The sequence below is a fragment of the Hemitrygon akajei genome, chromosome 6, assembly GCF_048418815.1.
Source record: "Hemitrygon akajei chromosome 6, sHemAka1.3, whole genome shotgun sequence".
Classification (NCBI taxonomy): domain Eukaryota; kingdom Metazoa; phylum Chordata; class Chondrichthyes; order Myliobatiformes; family Dasyatidae; genus Hemitrygon; species Hemitrygon akajei.
Window position 1 is genome coordinate 110,448,136 of NC_133129.1, and position 23,435 is coordinate 110,471,570.

Below are 23,435 nucleotides of genomic sequence, written 5' to 3' on the forward strand. Positions count from 1 at the left end.
GCATCAGTGAGTTGTGGCTGAAAGAAGGCCATAGTTGGGAGCTTAATATCAAAGGATATATTTGTATTGAAAGGACCGGCAGGAAGGCATAGGCAGTGGTGTGGCTCTGTTGGTAAGAGATGGAATTACATCTTTAGAAAATGGTGACATAGGCTCAGAGTGTTGAATCTTTTTGGTGGAGTTAGGAAACTGCAGGAGGCAAAAAAAAAAACATTATGGGAATCATATATAGGCCTCCAATTAGTAGCTAAGCTGTGGGTTGAGATTGCAAAGGGAAGGAAGGGCATGTAATAAGGGTAATGACACAGTTGTAATGGGGGACTTCAATGTGAATGGGGATTGGGAAAACCAGGCTGGCATCAGATCACAAGAGAGGGAAATTTTTGAATGTGTATGAGTTGGCTTTTTAGAGCAGCTTGTGCTTGAGCCTACTTGGAGATAGGCTATCATAGATGGGGTTTTATGTAATAATCCAGATTTTATTGGGGAGTTTAAGATAATGGAACCCTTAGGATGCAGGGATCATAATATGATTGGATTCATACTGCAGGTTGAGAGGGAGAAGCACAAGTCACATGTATCAGTATCATAATGGGATTACAGAGACATCTTACCCAGGCAGATTGCAATGGGGTGACAGCAGAGCAGAGGTGGCTGATGTTTCTGGGAATAGTTCACAAAAGTGCAAAATAAATATGTCTCACAGAAGAAGTTGTTCTCAAATGGCAGGGGTAGGCAACTATGGCTGACAAGGGAAGTTAAAGACTGCGTAAAAGCCAAGGAAAGGGCATATAAAGCAGTAAAAGTGAGTGGGAAGTTGCATAATTGCCAAGTTTATAAAATCCAACAAAAGCAATTAAAAAGCCATTAAAAGGGAAAAGATGAAATATCAGGGCAAACTAGCCAATAATATTAAGCAGGATACTAAAAGTATTTTTAGTTCTATAAAGAATAAAAAGAAGGTGAGAGTTAATATTAGACCACTGGAAAATGATGCTGGTGGGGTAGTAGCAGGGGACAAAGAAACAGCAGATAAACTTAATGATACTTTGCATCAGTCTTCACTGTGGAAGACACTAGCAGCGTGCTAAGAGGTCTGTGAGCGTCAGGGAGCAGGAGTGAGTGCCCATGCTTTTACAAAGGAGTAAGTGCTAGGCAAACTCAAAGGTCTTAAAGTGGATAAGTCACCTTGACCAAATGGACTACATCCCAGAGTCCTGAGAGAGATTCCAGAAGAGATAACAAATGCATTGGTCATGATCTTTCAAGAATCACTTGATTCTGGAATGGTCCTGGAGGACTGGAAGATTGCAAATGTCACTCCATTGTTTAAGAAGGGAGGAAAGCAAAAGAAAGGAAATTATAGGCCAGTTAGCCTAACTTCAGTGGTTGGGAAAGTGTTGGAGTCTATTACTGAGGATGAGGTTTCGAGGTACTGGGAGACTAATGATAAAATAAGTCAAAATCAGCATGGTTTCTGTAAAGCAAAATCTCGCCTAACAAATATGTTAAGAGATTGAAGAAGTAACAAGCAGAGTGGACAAGCGACAGGTAGTGGATGTCATTTACTTGGATTTTCAGAAGGCATTTGATAAGGTGCCACACATGAGGCTGCTTATCAAGATAAAACCCTATGGTGTTATAGGAAAGGTACTGGCATGGATTGAGTAATGGCTGACAGGCAGGAGGCAGCAAGTGGGAATAAAGGGGGCATTTTCTAATTGGCTGCCAGTGACTAGTGGTGTTCCTCAGGGGTTGGTATTGGGACCGTAACTTTTCACATAGTTTGTCAATGATTTGGATAATGGAATTGATGGCTTTGTGGCAAAGTTTACAGATGATACGAATATAGGTGGAGGGATAGGTAGTGCTGAGGAAGCAATGTGGTTGCTGAAGGACTTTGACAAATTGGAGGAATGGGCAAAAAAGTGGCAGATGGAATACCGTGTTGGGAAATGTATGATAATGCATTTTGGTAAAAGAAACAAAAGTGCAGACTATTATCTAAATGGGGAAAAAATCAGAGGTGCAAAGAAACTTAGGAGTCCTTGTGCAAGACTTCCAGAAGGTTAATTTACAGATTGAGTCTGTGCTAAAGAAGGCAAGTGCAATGTTGACATTCATTTCAAAGGGAATAGAATATAAAATCAAGGAGAAAATGCTGAGGCTTTACAATTGAATTGAATTTTGAATTGAATTGAATGATCTTTATTGTCATTATACATAGGTACACTGAAATTCTGTTTGGCTTCCTCTCAGGCAATCAAACAAAGCAGTAGATAAAAACAAGACAGTAATAGAAAAACAGTATTAAATAGATAAGTAGCAGAAAATAAGACACTAAGACACTAGTCAGGCCGCACTTGGAGTATTGTCAACAGTTTCAGGCCCCATATTTCAGAAAGGATGCATTGTTATTGGCGAGAGTCCTGAGGAGGTTCATGAGGATTATTCTGGGAATGAAGGGATTAACATATGAGGAGCATTTGGCTGTATGAGGGCCTGTACTCAATGGAATTTAGAAGAATGCTGGGGGGGGGGGGGGGGGAGGGGAGAATCTCATTGATACCTACCGAATGTTGAAAGGTCTAGTTAAAGTGGAGTAGGGAGAGTGTTTCCTATTGTGGGGGTATCCAGAGCTGGAGGGTACAGCCTCAAAATTGAGGGGACAACTCTTTGGAACAGAGGTAAAGAGGAACTTTTTAGCCAAAGCGTGGTGAATCTGTGGAATGCTCTCCTGTGGACAACTGTGGAGACCAAGACCGTGGATATATTTAAAGCAAAAATTTCCTTATTGATCAGGACATCAAAGATTATGGTGAGAAGTTAGGTTTATCAAGTTGAGTAGGATCCAGGATCAGCCATGGAGCAGACTTGATGGGCTGAATGGCCTAATTCTGCTCCCATGCCTCAGGGTCTTCTGGACAAATATTGGTTGGACAAGTGTGAATGTAGAGGTTACAATTTGTAGTTTTGCACTTGGTATAATTGGCCACAGTGAGTGATTGAATTTGGAAATGAAGAATGGGTTTAATGAATGGGTTAAATAGGTCAGTGAGATGAAAACCCTGTTTCCATTCTCTGCCACTCTATTAAACATGAAAATTTGTGGTGGTGTGGATAGTGAGGAAGGTTGTCTAAGATGACAGCAAGATCATATGGTAAGTTAGGTGGAATGTTAGCAGATGGAATTTAATTCTAACAAGTGTGAAGTGGTTAGAATGGAGTATGGCCTACACAGTAAATGGCTGGATACAAAGCAACATTGACAAGCAGAGAAACAGAGAGGGGTTGAAGTCCACAGTTCCCTGAAAGCTACAACACAAATCAATACTATGGTTAAAAAGGAATATGGCATGCATGTCCTCATGGGTTGGGGAATTGAAATTGTTAAAAAAAAAATGAACATTATGTTGCATCTTCGTAAAACGTAAAATCACACAGTATTGTATGTATTTCTGGATAATACAGTGGGTGGCTGTGGTTGTGTTGGTGAGTCCAGAACATTGCCTGGATTGGAGAACTTTAGTCATAGGAAGAGATTGGATAGACTGGAGAGGTAGTGTGATAGAGGTATAAAATTTATGTATGGCATAGACAGGGGAGATATTCAGAATCTTTTTCCTTGGTAGGGGTATCAAAAATAGAGGACATGAGAGTTTTGATGGACATGTGAGAGGCAAATTTGACATGCAAAGAATATTTGATATCTGGAAGTCACTGCCAGAGAAGGTAATAGAGACAGATACAGTCACTGTGCTTAACTGGCATTTCAGTAGGCAAGGCATAGAAGAGCATAAACCTAATGCAGGCATATAGGCCCACTCTTGTGTTGTACAACTCTTATGAGCTTAAACAGCAGGAGGCAAATTCATGCCCTTGATACTAAATGACACTGTTTTCCACAACACAATTATTCAGCTGGTATAGAATATTAATGATCTGATCAAGGGCTAACTAAGTCAGAAGAAAAGTGACAGATTGACTGGAGGACCATCACAGAATTGCCTTGGGTTACAGATTTCCCAAGGTTAAGTGTGCTGTGTCACCATTAAAAAACAATAGAGGAGGCCTTACCTGGGTGGCAACATATTCACAATTCCCTTCAAAATTATAGCGCATGCCATCAAATGTGATGTAATGACCACTCCCATATATTCTACAAGCTCCGAAGCAGGGAATATCTGTGCATTCCCAATTGCCTTTCTGACAGGTACTAAATAAAACAAAATAAATAAAGAACAATCAAATAATTACAGATAGATTATATTATAACCATATAACAATCACAGCACGGAAACAGGCCATTCCGGCCCTCCTAGTCCGTGCCGAACTCTTAATCTCACCTAGTCCCACCTACCCGCACTCAGCCCATAACCCTCCACTCCTTTCCTGTCCATATACCTATCCAATTTTACCTTAAATGACACAACTGAACTGGCCTCTACTACTTCTACAGGAAGCTCATTCCACACAGCTATCACTCTCTGAGTAAAGAAGTACCCCCTCGTGTTTCCCTTAAACTTTTGCCCCCTAACTCTCAAATCATGTCCTCTCGTTTGAATCTCCCCTACTCTCAATGGAAACAGCCTATTCACGTCAACTCTATCTATCCCTCTCAACATTTTAAATACCTCGATCAAATCCCCCCTCAACCTTCTACGCTCCAATGAATAGAGACCTAACTTGTTCAACCTTTCTCTGTAACTTAAGTGCTGAAACCCAGGTAACATCCTAGTAAATCGTCTCTGCACTCTCTCTAATTTATTGATATCTTTCCTATAATTTGCTGACCAGAACTGTACATATTGAATTATGATATTGAAAATTTGCTTTATACTGCAATTCATAAGTCTTTTTATGAATGAAGTTAAAAAGTTAGTTCTAGTAGAGTTGTTTAGAAATTGAAGTTTAGGCTCTCTCTGTACTGGTGTGTGAAAATGCTACAGAGTGACCTTCCTCAGTATTGGTGAGTGTCAGTGCCTCTACCACAGGATGACCCATAAAAAAGTCTATGTGAATGCTGAATCCCCAAATGGTGACAAAATCCTCATTAGAAACTCAGGTGAAAAAACTCCACTTTTCATCATGTGCAATAATTTGACCCATGCATTTCCTGCCAACAGTTGCTGCTTGTTGCTTTGCTGACTGCTTGGAAGTGAGTCAGACTTTGAAGATCACATTCTCTGACAGCCACAATACAGAGAGAGATTGGAGAATTAATATGCTGGAATCTGGAGTCTGGGTGCAGACTGAATGTCGGGAAATGGAGGAGATGCAAGTGAGGGCAGTAAGGGAAACCCTGTTCTGTAAAGGAGGAGAGCATCTCTGATATTCCTCATTCTGGGAACAGAATTGGCAGAGATAAGTGAAATGAGAATCTATTCATCTCCACTAATGCTGCCTGACCTGCTGAGTACCCCAGCATTCTGAGTGTTTTCACAATGTGGACTGTATTTCTTGGTTTATCATGAAAACAGCATGATGCAATTTCGCTGAAATAAGTATCAGTAAAATTTGCACTGTGGTGCAGGATTAAAGAATTGGTAGAAAATAGCCAAGCCTGTTAATTCATGCATGGCTGGCAATACTAGATGCACAGCCTAAAAGACAAATTAGGAAAGCGTTCAATTAGAGTAAGGGGAAATATGAGGCCATCAGGCAAAAAGTTGGAAACATAAATTGGAAACAGATGTTCTCAGGAAAATGAAGAAATGTGGCAACTGTTCAGGGGACATTTACATGGCATTCTGCATAGGTAGGTTCCAATGAGACAGGGAAAGGATGGGTACAGGAACCATGGTGTACAAAGGCTGTTGTAAATCTAGTCAAGAAAAAAAGAAGAGCTTATGAAAGGTTCAAAAAACTAGGTAATGATAGAGATCTAGAAGATTATAAGGGTAGCAGGAAGGAGCTTAAGAATGAAATTAGGAGAGCCAGAAGGGACCATGAGAATGCCTTGGTGGACAGGATTAAGGAAAATCCCAAGACATTCTATAAGTATGTGAAGAACAAGTGAATAAGACCAATGAGAGAATAGAGAATAGACATGAGAGAATAGGACCAATCAAGTTTGACAGTGGAAAAGTATGTATGGAACTGGAGGAGATAGCAGAAGTACTGAATTAATACTTTGCTTCAATATTCACTACGGAAAAGGATCTTGGTGATTGTAGGGATGACTTACAGTGGACTGAAAACCTTGAGCATGTAGATATTAAGGAAGAGGATGTTTGGAACGCATCATGTTGGATAAGTCACTGGGACCGGACAAAATGTACTCCAGGCTACTGTGGGAGGTGAGGGAGAAGATTGCTGAGACTCTGGTTATGATCTTTGCATCATTAATGGAGATGGGAGAGGTTCTGGAGGATTGGAAGGTTGTGGATGTTGTTCCCTTATTCAAGAAAGGGAGTAGAGATAGCCCAGGAAATTGTAGACCAATGAGTCTTACTTCAGTGGTTGGTAAGTTGATGGAGAAGATCCTGAGAGGCAGGATTTATGAACATTTGGAGAGGCATAATATGTTTAGGAATAGTCAGCATGGCTTTGTCAAAGGCAGGTCATGCCTTACGAGCCTGATTGAATTTTTGAGGATGTGACAAAACACATTGATGAATGTAGAGCAGTAGATGTAGTGTATATGGATTTCAGCAAGGCATTTGATAAGATACCCCATGCAAGGTTTATTGAGAAAGTAAGGAAGCATGGGATCCAAGGGGACATTGCTTTGTGGATGCAGAACTGGCTTGCCCACAGAAGGCAAAGAGTAGTGGTAGGCAGGTCACATTCTGCCTGGGACCCCTACTCTTTGTGATTTTTATAAATGACCTAGATGAGGATGTGGAGGGATGGATTAGTAAATTTGCTGATGACACAAAGGTTGGGAGTGTTGTGGATAGTGTGGAGGGCTGACAGAGGTTACATCGGGATACTGATAGGATGTAAATCTGGGCTGAGAAGTGGCAGATGGAGTTCAACTCAGGTAAGTATGAGGTAGTTCATTTTGGTAGGTCAAATATGATGGCAGAATATAATATTAATGGTAAGACTCTTGGCAATGTGGAGGATCAGAGGGATCTTGGGATCTGAGTCCAAAGGACACTCAAAGCTGCTATGAAGGTTGTCTCTGTAGTTAAGAAGGTATATGGTGCACTGGCCTTCATCAATCATGGGATTGAGTTTAGAAGCCAAGAGGTAATGTCTGTTTTGTCATATGCTTTTGTGATATCATTCTGGAGGAATGTTGTCTCATTTTGTAACTGCATTGCATTTGTGGTTTCTAAATGACAATAAACTGAATCTGAATCTTGAATATAGGGCCCTGGTCAGACCCCGCTTGGAGTACTGTACTCAGTTCTGGTCACCTCACTACAGGAAGGATGTGGAAACCATAGAAAGGGTGAAGAGGAGATTTACAAGGATATTGCTTGAATTGGGGAGCATGCCTCATGAGAATAGTTTGAGTGAACTCAGCCTTTTCTCCTTGGAGTGATGGAGGATGAGAGGTGACCTGATAGAGGTGTATAAGGTGATGAGAGGCATTGAATATGTGGATAGTCAGAGGTTTTTTCCCAGGGCTGAAGTGGCACAGTTTTAAGGTGCTTGGAAGTAGGTACAGAGGAGATGTCAGGGGTAAGTTTTTTACGCAGAGAGTGGTGAGAGGGTGGAATGGGCTGCCGGTGACATTGGTGGAGGAGGAAACGATGGGGTCTTTTAAGAGACTGGAATAGGTACATGGAGCTTAGAAAAATAGAAAGCTATGGATAATCCTAGGTAATTTCTGTGGTAAGGACATGTTCAGCACAGCTTTGTGGGCTGAATGACCTGTATTGTGCTGTAGGTTTTCTATATTTATATGTTTCTAATAGAGGCTGCTTGCTCGGCTTGAGTTCTAACATTTAATTTCACTGAAAAATGGTTGTTAATACCCATTTAGCACACATGATTAAGCATATTTCTTCCCCAGTTTCTGAGGTATAATACTTCTTTTAACTCATAAAAGCAAAGCGTAACTTCACAATTTTGTTTTCACATTTCTAAAATGTTTAGCTAAGCACAGTGTAATAAAGTGATATGCAATATTTAATTCTTAAAGATCAATTTTACAGACAGAAAGTTACCAAGTGTTACAGTCAACTGTAATCCTGCTTCCTGGATGGTAATGGAAATTATTATGCATACAAGGGCAGTTCTCCTCCTTCACACAGTTTCCTCTTCCATCGTCCAAAAGCCCCTCGGGGCAGACACAACCTGACACACACTTTTCACTGTACTGTGGAAATCAAGAAATGAGACAATTCAGGACCAATTAAACATTCAGACAAGCATGTGTATAGGCAAGCAGTAGAGGAATATGGATCACATGCATGCAGATATGCAGATTAAATTGATATCATGGTCGGCAAAGATCATGGCTTGATCTTGCGCTGTACTGTTGTCTGTTCTCTGATTAATTGCAACTTCTGCCTCATTGTCCTTACTTGTTATTATTGCCCTGTCTTCCTTTTTAATTATTGAGTTCCAGAGTTCCAATTTGGGACGGTACTGTCTATATGAAAAGATATCACTTAGCTCAATTTATTTCAGTTCCTCTAATGATGTGACCACATCACAGGAATCAGAAACATGTGTAGGATATATATAAGGACCTGAGAGGTGTTAGCTAAGAGGAAAGATCAGATAGGCTGGATAAGACTAGAAAATGTTGGAGCCACTCCTCAGAAATTGATCCCATAGCAGCTGATATCTCATATCAAAGACCCTTGGTCAGATTTGAGATGGAGTTTTTAAGTTAGTTTTAAGTTACAGAGAAGATGTTAGGTGTGTGTGTGTGTGCGAGAGGGAGGGGAGGTATGGAATTGTTTTGAACATTACTTCACTATTCCTATTGAGCATTATTTATTTTTTGATTGATTTATTGTAACTTTTAGTAACCTTTTATGTCTTTCTCTGTACTGCTGCCAAAGAAAAAACACATTTCATGACATATGACGGTGATAATAAACCTGATTCTGATTCAGATTCTGAGTTACTAGTCCACATCAGTATCCATTGTGCCTCTATACTCTAATAAAGCTCCAGTGGAGTTTGAGGAGTTGCCATAGTTGTCCAGTTCCTTGCACCTGCCCAGAGAGTTGCACAATGACTGAAAAGATATCCAAAGGTAATGGTATTGGGATCATGGAGCAGACCCTTATTTATTTATTTATCATCTGGTATGACTCCTGTTTCATCGTTTGTCACCACATTGTTAACAAGATAGATCATCCTGCTGAGAAGCCTGCATGACGATGGTTGGGATTACGGTCCAGAGTTGCTCGATGGTATTACAAGATAAGTTAGCCTTAAAATCATCAAAAGACCTTACAGGAGACAATTTAAGAAGTTACAATGAATTGTACACAGCTGGGTGAACCGCTTCATGTTGCTAATTCTGAGATGGTTTTGTTGTGTTTATTCGGAATAAAAAATAAATTTGCTGTTTTCATTGAGACCTCCAAAGATTTTAGGTTTAGAAAAAAATTCAGTGCAGATGGTGGATTTCATCCGAGTTTGGTCCATCCATCTGAACTGCTGTGGAACTCCACCTTGTCTGTGTAGGATCCCTTCTCTTCTTTTTGTTCTGCCTCACTGCTGATGAGGTTAGTGTATCAGGATCAGATTCAGTTTGCAGAGCATGATAAACTTACCACAAATGTTAAGTTGTCTTCACCTTCCAGATCCTGCTTCTACTTTACCTGGCTTCATCTCTCTTTCCATTCCTCCCAAGGGCCAAGAGGGATCCAAGGCTGGATTCCTAACCTTTCCTTCAGTACTCCCTCCAATTAGATGCAGTTATACAGCAGAGCTCTGCCTATCTTTAAAATATTTCCTCAAGAGCATTACAGGAATAAGTATTGATGGAAGCTTGGAGAAATCCTGACCAAAAAGTCTAAAAACCTGTTTGATGTGTATCAATGTCCTCTGCAATATAACCGATCCAGCTTGAGCTTTAATTGAATAAGATAAATCCTATCAGTTGCAGCAGTTTTGCCATTCTTGGTGCAACACTTATAGTCTGGTCTGCAGCACAGCTTCAGTTATAGTGCTAGCCAACAGAATGGGTTGCAGCCTCTTAAGCACCTTCAGTGGAGTTTGCCAATTGAAGTTTGTTCAGGACAATGGATTCGGACAGACTTTTAAAACATTTGGCAAATTGCATTTGAGATTACAGAAGGACAAATGGTTTAGCAGATTTCATCTGCTTCACTAACTCTTTATTCACTCTCAGCACTCACTCTCATCATCAGACTGAGGAAACAACTCCTTGAAACCTTTATTTGCAAATTTTAAATCCAGCTGAGCACTGAACAGAAAGTGTAGTGTGATAAACTACTCACACACTCTGTTTGGTGGGCAATTAAGTGCTGGCTAAGCCTCTGAAGCCCACATCCCTTGAATGAATAACATAATTAAAACTAAGACATTTTGGGAAGGACTGGAATGACCCAAGAATTGAATTGCATTGATCTTAAAGTAACATATAGTGCACCACGTTAAAATTGTGAATTTGTAGATTTCAGTTTTAATACATTCTGAAAATGAATCTCAATCTACTTACACAATCCAGATTCTGGTTCCCGCATGTCCTGTGACACTCTGCCCCTGTCACACCTGGCTCTGTCGTATTGCAGCTGAAATAAATCTTCGGTGGCTCACATGCTGCTAAATATACAGATATAAGTGTCATGGTATTTAAGTACTTGAAAATTAACATTTAAATCAACAAGATAGTAGTACTTACTCATCATTCTGCTTCGTGACCTAATGCACTGGACCTTTCCGTATTTACACACACTGAAATAGAAAAGGAGATTGAAGTGTAGATGTGCCACAGTCATCATAAATGGGTAAAAACACTCATAGCTACATTAATTTACCAATGTGTGTCTCCTATTCTGATCACCTCGCCAGGATTCAAGAGGTTGCCCTCATAGAGGCATGGACATTTGAATGAGGGCACACATTTGCCTTTTTCATTCATGTATGTTCCTTCCAAACACCCACATCCATCCACTGAAATATGTTGAATTCCACATGTGACATCCTTCTCACTCAGTGAGTGACATGTGCGCCTGCAGCTCTTCATGTCATAGTCATACGTCAGCGTCTCAGGGCAGGTTTTTGTGTAAGAGCCTGAAACAAATTAGTTAAAAAAGTGAGAAAAATCTAGTCGGTGTCATAATTAATAATCAATTTAACTAAAGAAGCTCTCATATGAAAATATCAAAATGCCAAGTACTTTCTTATTCAAAACAGCTAACTTTAATTATGGTTATTACTTTTCAATTTCAAAATGCAGATGAAACTGTGTTAAATGAAAAAATACAAGCAGAATCTATGCTCGCTAATTCATGTTAGCTCCATGTTAAGCAACACCTTTAGTTTAAGTTTGTCTTTGTGCCTCCTGACCCTCACCCCTTCATGTCAGCAGAAACTGCTTTGGATTGGAATATCTCTGAGTTCCCTAGCAGAGGTGTATAAAACTGGAAATCATAGGTGGAAGGGTAGAAGATTTGAAGGGGCTCTGAGAAAGAACTTTGTTTGCTCAGAGGATGGTTGGAATCTAGAATACACAGTTGTGGCAGCAGTCTCTCACATTGAGATATTGAGGTAAACACCTGAATGGTCAGTGCATAGTCCAGTTCTGGAAAGTGTGAAGAGTGTACAGTCGTCTCTCCTTATTCGTGGGGGATTGGTTCCAGGACCCCTTCGTGGATACCAAAAAATGCGGATGCTCAAGTCCCTTATTTAACTTGTCTCAGGGTGGTGGACTTTAGGACTCGGTGGAGCTCCGGACCTTATTTAACCTGCCTCAGTGCGCTGGACTTTAGGACCCGGCGGAGCTCAGGACCTGCCGCTGAATCCACAATGTTTCTGTTCCATTGACGGAAAAACAATCACAATTGAAAATAAAGTGGAAATAATAAAGCCATCGGAAAGAAGTGAAATGCCATTGGTCATTGGAAAAGCTTAAGGCGACAGTTGGTCAATGATCGGAACAATTTTAATGGATAAAGTGAGAATAATGGAGCATGTGAAAGGCCCTACCCCCATGAAAGCTACAATTATTACTAAGCAACGTAGTAGTTTAATTATTGAAATGCATACATTTCTTAAGTGTTTTATATGCATAGGAAGGTAAAATATATACTATATACTAAGACAGATGTTTGACTAACTGACACTAAATACTATTAGATGTACCTGTTCCGACTTACTTATAATACCTAATACAATGTAAGTGCTATGTAAATAGTTGTAATACTGCATTGTTTAGGGAATAATGACAAGAACAAAAAAGGTCTGTACATGCTCAAACAACAACTGCTGGAGAGAGAACTCCTGGGTTTTCCCGATCCGCGGTTGATTGAATCTGCGCATGCGGAACCCGCGGATAAGGAGGGCCGACTGTATTCAATTGTCAACATTCCTGCTTCTGTGTCCTTTGACTATAGCAGATAGTTCTTTCATTAACTATTCTCCTCTCTGTTTTCTTTCAAATGCATTTAAAAACTTTCCACTTTGAATAAGCTTATTTGCTCTAATTCCTCTAATTTCTGCGTGAAATATAGTTTATCCTATTCAAAGTGCTACACAAATTCAGTCTTGCTGTAGAACCTGTGAGTTCATTCTAACATAATGACAATACTTTCACATGGGAACATCTTCTATCAAATGCATGGTAGTTCCTAGATGCACAAAAATGCATTTTCCGATAGGGTGGAAATCCTGCACTACTATTGCACCACATCACCTTGGCCAGAAATATTTGTTGAAAAGAGTTAGTCATTATTGTTGAACACAGAAGAGTTTGGCACAGTGAAGGCCCTTTGGCCCAGGATGTTGTGTCGATCTTTAACATACTCCACCACATTCTAACCCTTCCTTCCTTCACAGCACACAGCCCTCCATTTTTCTTTCATCCATGTGCCTCTGATATGTCCCTGTTGTATCCACCTCTGCCACTAGCCAGGTAGAGTGTTCCAAGCACCAACAACTGTCTGTGTCAAAATACCAGCCTCTGCCATCGCTCCTAAACTTTTCTCCACTCACCTTGAACAGATGAATGGATTGACCATTGACATCCAGGGGAAAAGGTGCTGGCTGTCCACTCTATCAATGAATCTTATAACATTATACACCTCTATCAAGTTGCCTCTTATCCTCCTTGCTCCATAGAGAAAAGCCCTAGCTCACTCAACTTTTCCTCATAAGACATACTTTGTGTGTTTGTTCATCCAATATGTCACAACAGTAACATGATTTGCTGCCTAGTTTCACTACACTACAATGAAAGTAGCCGAAATGTACTCACTGCACACGTTAGTTCGCCAGTTGGTTAATATGACCCCTTTGCTTGCACAGGCTCGGACGTAAGAATATATAGCGGCACACATACAGTCTTCATTTTTGTAACAGTTACAACTGTCATATTTACATTTCTGAGGGAAAAAAAGTATAAAGGAATGTAATTGGAGCATGTACTTACAAGGGAAAACAATACAAAGAGGTGTGTGATAAAAACAGAAAATGCTACAGTACTCAGCAGGTCGCACAGCACAGGTTCAGTTCAGTGTCACTTTCCATGGATGCTAGACAATTTGCTTTTTGTTCCCTTTTCTAAAGGAGGTTTATTCAGTGAGACAGCATCACAAGACTACAACAGTCCACTATTCACACCATTTACAGTTAAGCTTCAAATTGTAACACAGTCATCTTTATCCAGAATGCACTTGAGCTCTGTGGTGCCCACCAGTCCCATAAAAAATCAAAGTGCACATGGACACCCACATGCTCCTCCTCATGGACATACACGTGGACCTGGAAGAGGCTGCTCGACCTGCTGAATGTTTACAGCATTTTGCAGTTCTTTCCTTTAAGTGAGAAGTTGACATCTCCTTTGTTTACTTCCGCATGAATGCACTGCCTCAGGGTGGTATTCTCAGAGAATTTATTGCAACTGTGGCTCAGAAAATTAGACTGCATACATTGCTTTCTCATTTCTGCAGTATAGTAGTAAAAGGAAAGAAAAACCTGAAGCAGCACACACAAAATGTTGGAAGAATCTATGGAAAAGAGTACAGTCGAGGTTTTGGGCTGAGACCCTTCATCAGGACTGGAGAAAAAAAGATGGAGGGGAGGAAGAAATACAAGGTGAGAGGGGAAACTGTGAGGGGGAGGGGTGAGGTAAAGAGCTGGGAATTCAATCAGTGAAAGAGATACAGGGCTGGAGAAGTGGGAATCTGATAGGAGAGGACAGAAGGCCAGAAGGGAGTCACACCAGAGGGAGGTGATGGGCAGGTAAGGAGATAAGCTGAGAGAGGGAAATGGGAATGGGGAAGGGTGAAGGAGTTGGGGGCCATTACTGAAGTTTGAGAGATCGATGTTCATGCATTAATTTCAATACTGCTTCTGTCTGAAATGAGGTAGTATGTTCTCCCTGTAACCACGTGGGTGTCCTCTGGATGTTCCAGTTTCCTCCCACATTTCAAAGAGGCTAGTACATTAATTTGTCATATGGGTGTAATTGTGCGGCATAGGCTCGTTTGGGCTGCAAGGGCCTGTGACCTCTCGAAATATGAATATGATTGACACAAAGGTCAGGGTATCATTGCAGTTTCTGCGGGAATCAATGGGCTTAATAATCTATTAATCCCATTAACCACCATCACCCTCTTAAAACGATGTCATTTTTGTTACTGCAGCACTCCCTCAGCTTTGCACTTGTGTCATCCTAAGTACTTGGTCTACTAAGCCAAGAGTGCTACCTGTGGAGGTAAAGCAAATAGTGAGCCACTGAGATATGCCCGAGCAGAGGCAGGAAACTGTCAGTGTTAAATTAGGTGGTGGTTCCATGATAATGAGAAAATGAAAACATCCAGCTATCTTGGGAAATTCACCCTGACCAAAATTTCCCCTATCTTACAGAGACCTGTCTGTATTGTGATTTCCTGTCATGTGAACCCTAGACAAAAAACTGACAACATTTGTTATCTCTCTTGTATTTTGTGTATATTTAGTTGCTTTTTTTCATCACTTAAATTTTGTAAGAATATATTTTTCTTCTATATTTCAAATTTTTGGTCAGGGTGAATTTCCCAAACGCATAAGTCCATTGGCATGGGTTCACTGTACTGTGCTGAGCAGAAGAGGGATGGTCAATGTATATCATCAGACATAGAATGAGAATGTTACTGGCCTACCTTGTAGTACTCGGTTGGGCTGATGGTAGAATGGCAATGAGAGAAAGCTCCGCCAGGCTCTTTCAAAAGAGAACACCAATACTCTGCATAGTTTTCTGCAAGAAAATTTTGGACATGTGTTTTGAGTACCCTTGCAGTAAAGGTTTCTGAACTAATTATATACCAAGCACACAAGGAACTGTTACTGCCTACAACATTATTAGTATGCAACAGGCTCTCTCTTGAAATAATCAACAGTACACACAGCCCCTGTTATCCCTCAAAGGCTCCACCTTCAGCACCAAGTGCAGGTGATGACAGGTGAGAGACACACAGAATAGGGTTGAGTTATGGATTAGTATTAAATAAACAGGGGCCTTTTGGCCCACTCCTACCATGCTGACCTTTTTTGCCTTTTTGATCATTTATGCTCATCCCATTTGTGGACATTTGATCGACATTATTCCATGCCGATTTGTAGTGATGATATCACCTCTTCTGGTGCCACATTATGGATATCAAACACCCTCAGTTTTAAACAAACTTCCCCTTAAGAACACTCTCTTATCTGAAAACTAATCCCTTTTGGTTGTCATATCTCCACACTGAGAAAGCAATCAAGAAAAATCAATGTGTATTATAGTGCAAAGATTTCGTGTTTTTTTGTTTTAATTGTGTCCTTCCTTATAAAAATGTTACATATTTTACACTTATGTTTCTCTTGTGAACCTTGGTTGTGCAATTCTCTGATTCTGCTGTAAGTTTTTCATTGCACCATGTACGTGGAACAATAAATTTGACTTCGAAAAAGATTATGACTATTAATCCTGTCTCTTATAATTTTATTTACCTCTCTCAGGCCTATCAGGCCTCCTCTCAGTCTCCTTCGCTCCAGGGAAAATGAACTCAGTCTCTCCAATATCTCCTTATGACTACATTCCTCCAATCCAGGGATTGGCATTGATTGATAAGAAAAGGCACAATTACAGGAATCATTGAAATCAATGTGAAGTGCAGTTGATGGTGCAGCAGAGGAGGCAGTAAGGAGTGATGGGGAGTTTTTGATACAGAAGTAAGCATCATGAACTCATTTTAGTTTTGAATAATATGAAGTAATCTCATTAGAACCATAGAACATTACAGCACAGAGACAGGCCTTTTGGCCCTTCTTGGCTGTGCCAAACCATTTTTCTGCCTGGTCCCACTGACCTGCACCTGGACCATATCCCTCCATACACCTCTCATCCATATACCTGTCCAAGTTTTTCTTAAATGTCAAAAGTGAGCCTGCATTCACCACTTCATCTGGCAGCTCATTCCACACTCCCACCACTCTCTATGTGAAAAAGCCCCCCCCCCAATGTTCCCTTTAAACTTTTCCCCCTTCACCCTTAACCCATGACCTCTGGTTTTTTTTTCCCCTAGCCTCAGTGGAAAAAGCCTGCTTGCATTCACTCTATCTATACCCATCATAATTTTATACACCTCTATCAAATCACCCCTCATTCTCCTACGCTCCAGGGAATAAAGTCGTAGCCTATTCAACCTTTCTCTGTAACTCAGTTTCTCAAGTCCCGGTAACATCCTTGTAAACCTTCTCTGCACTCTTTCAACCTTATTAATATCCTTTCTGTAATTAGGTGAAACATAAAAACATAAAAATCCTTTACAGGCTTCACAGGGTAGATAAAAGTACAGTGTCTCTACTGTAGACTGTCAAGAACCAGGAGGCTACAGTTTCAAAAGATGGGATTGACTGTTTGGAATACAGACAAAGAGAAATCTCCTCTCCTCAAGTGACAAATCTTTGCTATTCACTATCCAAGAAAGCTGTGGCACCTTGGCTTGAGTGCATTATGTTTGATAAAATTTTGGATATTAATCAAGGGGTTTAGGGTGATGCTGAGATAGCTGGCATTTTGGGCACAAGAGGGCAAGTGGCCCCCTTCCATTTTTTCCTACTCTTACACTGTTGTGAGAGATACTTTCAGCAGCATTTCTATTCACTAGTGAGGATGCAGATCAGTATGTACCCTGAGTATCATGCCAAGATCATGGGTTCTTGTGTGCATAAATATTCAAATATCTCAGGTGTTTCCTTTCCTTTGGACAGATTTATATTTCCTGGAAATAGACGCTTGAAGCTGTATGGAAATGACTCAAAATTACCCCCACCAATCCAGCCCAGAGTCACTCAATGTAGTTCTTACGGTTCTCAGTGCTAATAGCACAGGGGTCCTCCAGATGCTCTGATACAGATGAGCAGCTCCGCTGGGCTTTCCAAGAGTTTGCAAATGGTGCGGCTGTGCCCTCCACCAATCCACTACTTGCCTTGAAATCATCGTGTAGGATGTCATTAAAATTCCCACAGAAACCTCAGAGAAACAAATGACATCATTTTCAATTCATCAGCCTTTTATACCCACCTTAGAGGGGAAGATGCACAAAATAGCAGAGGTGTGTAGGGGAAGTGAGGCTAATCAAAAATAGAGCAGGAGAACCAGATTTGCAAGAAAAATGACAAATAGGACATTGAAAAGCTATCAAAATGTACTTGGGGGTGGAAAATACTTTGATTAGAATCAAAAACAGAAAATTCTGGAAATACTCAGCAAGTGAGCCAGAAACTGTGGAGAAACAAAGAAATGGCTATTTATCTTTCTTCACAGCTCTTGTGCCCATAGGTTATTGGCCTGAAACATGACCATTGTTCCTCACCTAACTCATGAGGGCAGCTGAATATTTCTCAAATTTATCTGTTATCCAACATGTGCAGCATTTTGCTTTCTAACTTCCTTCTCTTTTGAATTGCCTGTGAGTGACTTGTAACAAAGACAGGCTCTGGAATGCAATGCTAAAATGTAATGCCAGTTTGTGTGTGTGTGTGTGTGTGTGTGTGTGTGTGTGTGTATTTTCTGTGTGTGTGTGTTTGTGTGCGCGAGTGCGTGCACAGTGTGTGTGCACGTTGGGGGGGGGGGGTGGAGATACGTCTGGTATGGAAATCCCATTGTATTTCATGCTGGATGTGGAGTCTTGTAGGGTCAAGGTGTAAACCAAGAGAAATCTATATGAGTTCCATCTGGGGAAGGTGAGGTAAAAGCAGAAATCCATGAAATTGAAGAAATGTGAAGCCACAGTTTGGAGTAAGGGGCATTTCAGAATCTTTGGAGCTAAAGTCCTCATCTTGAGAACAGATGCAGCAAAAACATAGTAATTGAGAAAAAAAGGATGGCATCCTTGCAGGAGGTGGGGGAGAAGGTGTCACAGTGAGGCCTAGAATGAGTGTCAATGGTCACCTTTGATTTGGAAAAAGTGAGAGGAAGTGAAAAAGAAGTTGTTGTGGGTGAGCATGAGTTCTGCCAGGGTAAGGAAGGTGGTGCCTGGCCTCTGAGAGGTAGAAGTCAGTCCAGCAAATTACAATGGTACCAGCTTTGTTCAAGCGTTGGGACTGGTGTAGAGTAAGCAGAAAGTCACATGTTTGGACTGATTAAAGGGAGTGGAGCTTGTCAATGCAGTTGGAATGGAAAAGTTCAAGAGAAGATTAACAGCTGGAAGGAGGTGTCCAAGTGGAAGGGAGGTGTTGGAAATGCGAGAAAGGCTCATCACTAGCAGTGAGGTATATGAGGATTTCTTGATGAATATACGCAAAGGTGGCAGATGAATAATTTGACTGTGTTGGGCTCAGAACTCACTGTAGTGTGGGCACAGAAGTAAAAATGTGAGACCTCTGCCAAGGACAGATGTCGATATTGGACAGAGGCAGGAATATGATAATTACCACATGTCTTTCCTTTATACGACTGGTCGAGGGTTACATAGACTTGCATCCGAGGAATCAGTTGGACTTGTAGCTGCAGGCCAAATTTTGACTCCAGCAGGATATGGAATGTCGATGGTTTGAAAATGGTATAATTTGCTGCAGGAAACAAAATGCAGTTCAGTGTTTCTATAAGTACTATCTCCTAAAACTGTTTTCACAAATTATCTATGATCCTGTTTCCAACTCCCTGTATTGTACCATTAATTACATAGAACACAGTACACAGAACCTAGAACAGTACAGCACAGGAACATGCTTTTCTGCCTACAATGTTGTGCCAAGTCAAATAAATTAGCAATCAAATGGTCAACTAAACTAGTCCCCTTGGCCTACACAATGTCCAGATTCATCTATTATCCTCACATCTAAATGTCTCTTCAATGCCTCTAATGTTGCTGCATCTGCCACCATCCCATACCCCATTCCAGGCACCCACAATTCTCTATTTAAAAATATTGCCTCCACATCTCTTTTGAAATGGTCACCTCTCATCTTAAATGCATATCCTCTGGATTTATATATCTCATACCTGGGGAAAAAGATATCTGCTGACTCTATCTATGCCTCTCATAATCTTCTAAACCTCTATCAGATCTTCCCCCCCCCCCCCCCCCCCCGCCCAGCCTCCGCCACTCCAGAGAAAACAACCCAAGTTTGTCCAACCTCTCATTAGCACCCATGCCCTCTAATCCAGGTATCCTGATAAACCTCTTCTGCACACTCTCAAAAGCCTTGGGATAACCGGAACAGTATACCATACTTCTGATACAGTCTAACTAGAGTTTTGTAAAGAGTTTTGTATAAAACTTCCTGACCTTTGAATTTAATGCCTCAGCTAATAAAGGCAAACATGTCATGTGCAAACAAAGGAAATCTGCAGATGCAGGAAATTCAAGCAACACACACAAAATGCTGGTGGAACACAGCAGACTCACTTTGTTGAGTCCTGACGAAGGGTCTAGGCCTGAAACGTCGACAGTGCTTCTCCTTATAGATGCTGCCTAGCCTTCTGTGTTCCACCAGCATTTTGTGTGTGAAGCATGTCATGTGTCTTGTTAACCATGCCATGACCCTGTGTAGACACTTTCTGGCAGCTACGAACTTGGACCCCAAGATCCCACTGTCTTTCAACACTGTTAAAGAGACAGTTATCTGTCTCTTTACATTTAACATTAACTGGCAAACACCTTTGGCACCCTCTCCAAAGCCTCAAGATTCTTTTGGTAATGTGGTGACAAGAACTGTATGCAATATTTCAGATACAGCCTAAACAGGTTTATAAAGCTACAAATTCTGTGTAAGATGATGAGGGTGGTAGATGAAGTTGTAAGAAACTAAATAATTTCCCTTCTAGTTGAACTTTAATTGACTATTTGATTACAATATAATAAAATCATAAGACATTGGAGCAGAATTAGGCCATTCAGCCTAATTCTGTATGCTCCACCATTCCATCACGGCTGATTCCGGATCCCACTCAACCCCGTACATCTGCCTTCCCATCGTATCTTTTGATGCTCTGACTGATCAGGAAACTATCAACTTCTGCTTTAAGTATACTCACAGACTTCACCCCACCACAGTCTGTGGCAGAGTATTCCACAAATTCACTACTCCCTGGCTAAAAAATTCCTTCTGACCTCTGTTCTAAATGTTCATTCCTCAATCAGTGAGGGATTTAGATAGAGAGGAGTTTGTTAGGTGTGTTCAGTAAGGCTTCATGACATAATATGTAGATAAGCCTATAAGAGGAGGGGCTGTACTTGATCTGGTATTGAGAAATGAACCTGGTCAGGTGTCAGGTCTTTCAGTGGGAGAGAATTTGTAGATAGTGATCACAATTCCATCTCCTTTACCATAGCACTGGAGAGGGATAGGAACAGACAAGTTAGGAAAGTGTTTAATTGGAGTAAGGGGAAATCAGGCAGGAACTCAGAAGCATAAATTGGAAACAGATGTTCTCAGGGAAATGAACGGAAGAAATGTGGCAAATGTTTAGGGGATATTTGCGAGGAGTTCTGCATAGGTATGTTACAATGAGACAAGGAAAGGATGGTAGGGTACAGGGACCGTGGTGTTCAAAGGCTGTTGAGAATCTAATTAAGAAGAAAAGAAAAGCTTACAAAAGGTTCAAAAAACTAGGTAACTATAGAGGTCCAGAAGATTATAAGGCTGGAAGGAAGGAACTTAAAAATGAAATTAGGAGAGCCAGAACAGGCTGTGAGAAGGCCTTGGCAAGCAGGATTAAGGAAAACCCCAAGGCAATCTAGAAGTATGTGAAGAGCAAGAGGATAAGACATGAGAGAATAGGACAAATCAAGTGTGACAGTGGAAAAGTGTGTATGAAACCAGAGGAGATAGCAGAGATACTTAACGAATACTTTGCTTCAGTGTTCACTACAGAAAAGGATCTTCGTGATTGTAGGGATGACTTACAGTGGATTGAAAAGCTTGAGCATATAGACATTAAGAAAGATGATGTGCTGCAGCTTTCGGAAAGCATCAAGTTAGATAAGTGTCCAGGACCGGATGATATGTACCCCAGGCTACTGTGGAAGGTGAGGGAGGAGACTGCTGAGCCTCTGGCAATAATCTTTGCATGGTCAATGGGGACAGGAGAGGTTCTGGAGGACTGGAAGGTTGTAGATGTTGTTACCTTATTTAAGAAAGAGAATAGGAATAGCCCAGTAAATTAGAGACCAGTGAGTCTTACTTCTGTGGTTGGTAAGCTGATGGAAAAGATCCTGAGAGGCAGGATTTATGAACATTTGGAGAGGCGTAATATGATTAGTAATAGTCAGCATGGCTTTGTCAAATGCAGGTCGTGCCTTATGAGCCTGAGTGAATTTTTTGAGGATGTGACTAAACACATTAATGAAGGAAGAGCGGTAGATGTAGTGCATATGGATTTCAGCAAGGTATTTGATAAGGTACCCCATGCAGAGTTATTGATAAAGTAAGGAGGCATGGGATCCAAGGGGATATTGCTTTGTGGATCCAGAATTGGCTTGCCACAGAAGGCAAAGAGTGGTTGTAGACAGGTCATATTCTGCATAGAGGTTGGTGACCTGTGGTGTGCCTCAGGGATCTGTTCTGGGATCCTTCTCTTCATGATTTTTATAAATGACCTGGATGAGGAAGTGGAGGGATGGGTTAATAAATTTGCTGATGACACAAAGGTTGGGGATGTTGTGGATAGTGTGGAGGGCTGACAGAGGTTACAGCGGGATATTAATAGGATGCAAAATTGGACTAAAAAGTGGCAAATGGAGTTCACCCCAGATAAGTGTGAGGTGGTTCATTTTGGTACGTCAAATATGATGGCAGAATATACTATTAACGGTAAGACTCTTGGCAGTGTGGAGGATCAGAGGGATCTTGGGGTCTGAGTCCATAGAAAGCTCAAAGCTGCTGCGCAGGTTGACTTTATGGTTAAGATGGCATACAGTGCATTGGCCTTCATCAACAGTGGGATTGAGTTCAAGAGCCAAGAGGTAATGTTGTAGCTATATAGGACCCTGGTCAGACCCCACTTGGAGTACTGTGCTCAGTTCTGGTTGCCTCACTACAGGAAGGATGTGGAAGCCATAGGAAGGGTGCAGAGGAGATTTACAAGGATTTTGCCTGGATTGGGGAGCATGCTTTACAAGAATAGGTTGAGTGAACTGGGCCTTTCCTCCTTTGAGCGATGGAGAAAGAGAGGTGACCTGACAGAGGTGTATAAGATGATGAGAGGCATTGATCATGTGGATATTCAGAAGCTTTTTGTCAGGGCTGAAGTGGCTAACACGAGAGGGCACAGTTTTAAGGTGCTTGGAAGTAGATACAGAGGAGATGTCAATTTTTACGCAGAGTGATGAGTGAGTGCGTGGAATGGGCTGCTGGCAACGGTGGTGGAGGTGGATATGATCGGATCTTTTAAGAGACTCCTGGATAGGTACATGAAGCTTAAAAAAAATAGTGGACTATGGGTAACCCTAGGTCATTTCTAAAGTAATTACATGTTCGGCACAACTTTGTGGGCTGAAGGGCCTGCGTTGTGCTATAGGTTTTCTATGTTTCTATCTTTCTACTTTGAGGCTCTGCCCTCTAGTTCTGGATATCCCCACCAGAGGAAACATCCTCTCCACACCCATCCTATCAAGTCCTTTCAATATTCTGTAGGTTTTAATGAGATCACCCTGTGTTCTTGTAAATTCCAGTGAGTACAGGCCCTAAGCTGCCAATGCTCCTCATATTTAATCAATTCCTTCCTGGAATCACCCTCCTCTGGATTCTCTCCAATGACAGCACATCCTTTCTGAGATATGGGGCCCAAAACTGTTCACAATCAGCCAAATGCAGCCTGACTAGTGCCTTATAAAGCATCAGTATTGTCTCCTTGCTGT

At 41.1% G+C, this 23,435-nt stretch overlaps 1 protein-coding gene across 1 annotated transcript in view; it reads right to left on the reverse strand.

Moving 5' to 3' along the window:
- Positions 1 to 23,435, reverse strand: part of LOC140729830 (uncharacterized) — a 167,914-nt gene that overhangs the window by 86,019 nt on the left and 58,460 nt on the right. The window contains exons 12-20 of the mRNA XM_073050043.1: positions 19,006 to 19,143; positions 17,438 to 17,602; positions 15,249 to 15,343; positions 13,361 to 13,487; positions 10,923 to 11,178; positions 10,787 to 10,839; positions 10,604 to 10,707; positions 8,124 to 8,275; positions 4,078 to 4,216 (exon numbers count right to left, since the gene is read on the reverse strand). Of these exons, the coding sequence (XP_072906144.1) occupies positions 4,078 to 4,216; positions 8,124 to 8,275; positions 10,604 to 10,707; positions 10,787 to 10,839; positions 10,923 to 11,178; positions 13,361 to 13,487; positions 15,249 to 15,343; positions 17,438 to 17,602; positions 19,006 to 19,143 (1,229 nt within the window). The remainder of the gene's footprint in view (positions 1 to 4,077; positions 4,217 to 8,123; positions 8,276 to 10,603; positions 10,708 to 10,786; positions 10,840 to 10,922; positions 11,179 to 13,360; positions 13,488 to 15,248; positions 15,344 to 17,437; positions 17,603 to 19,005; positions 19,144 to 23,435) is intronic.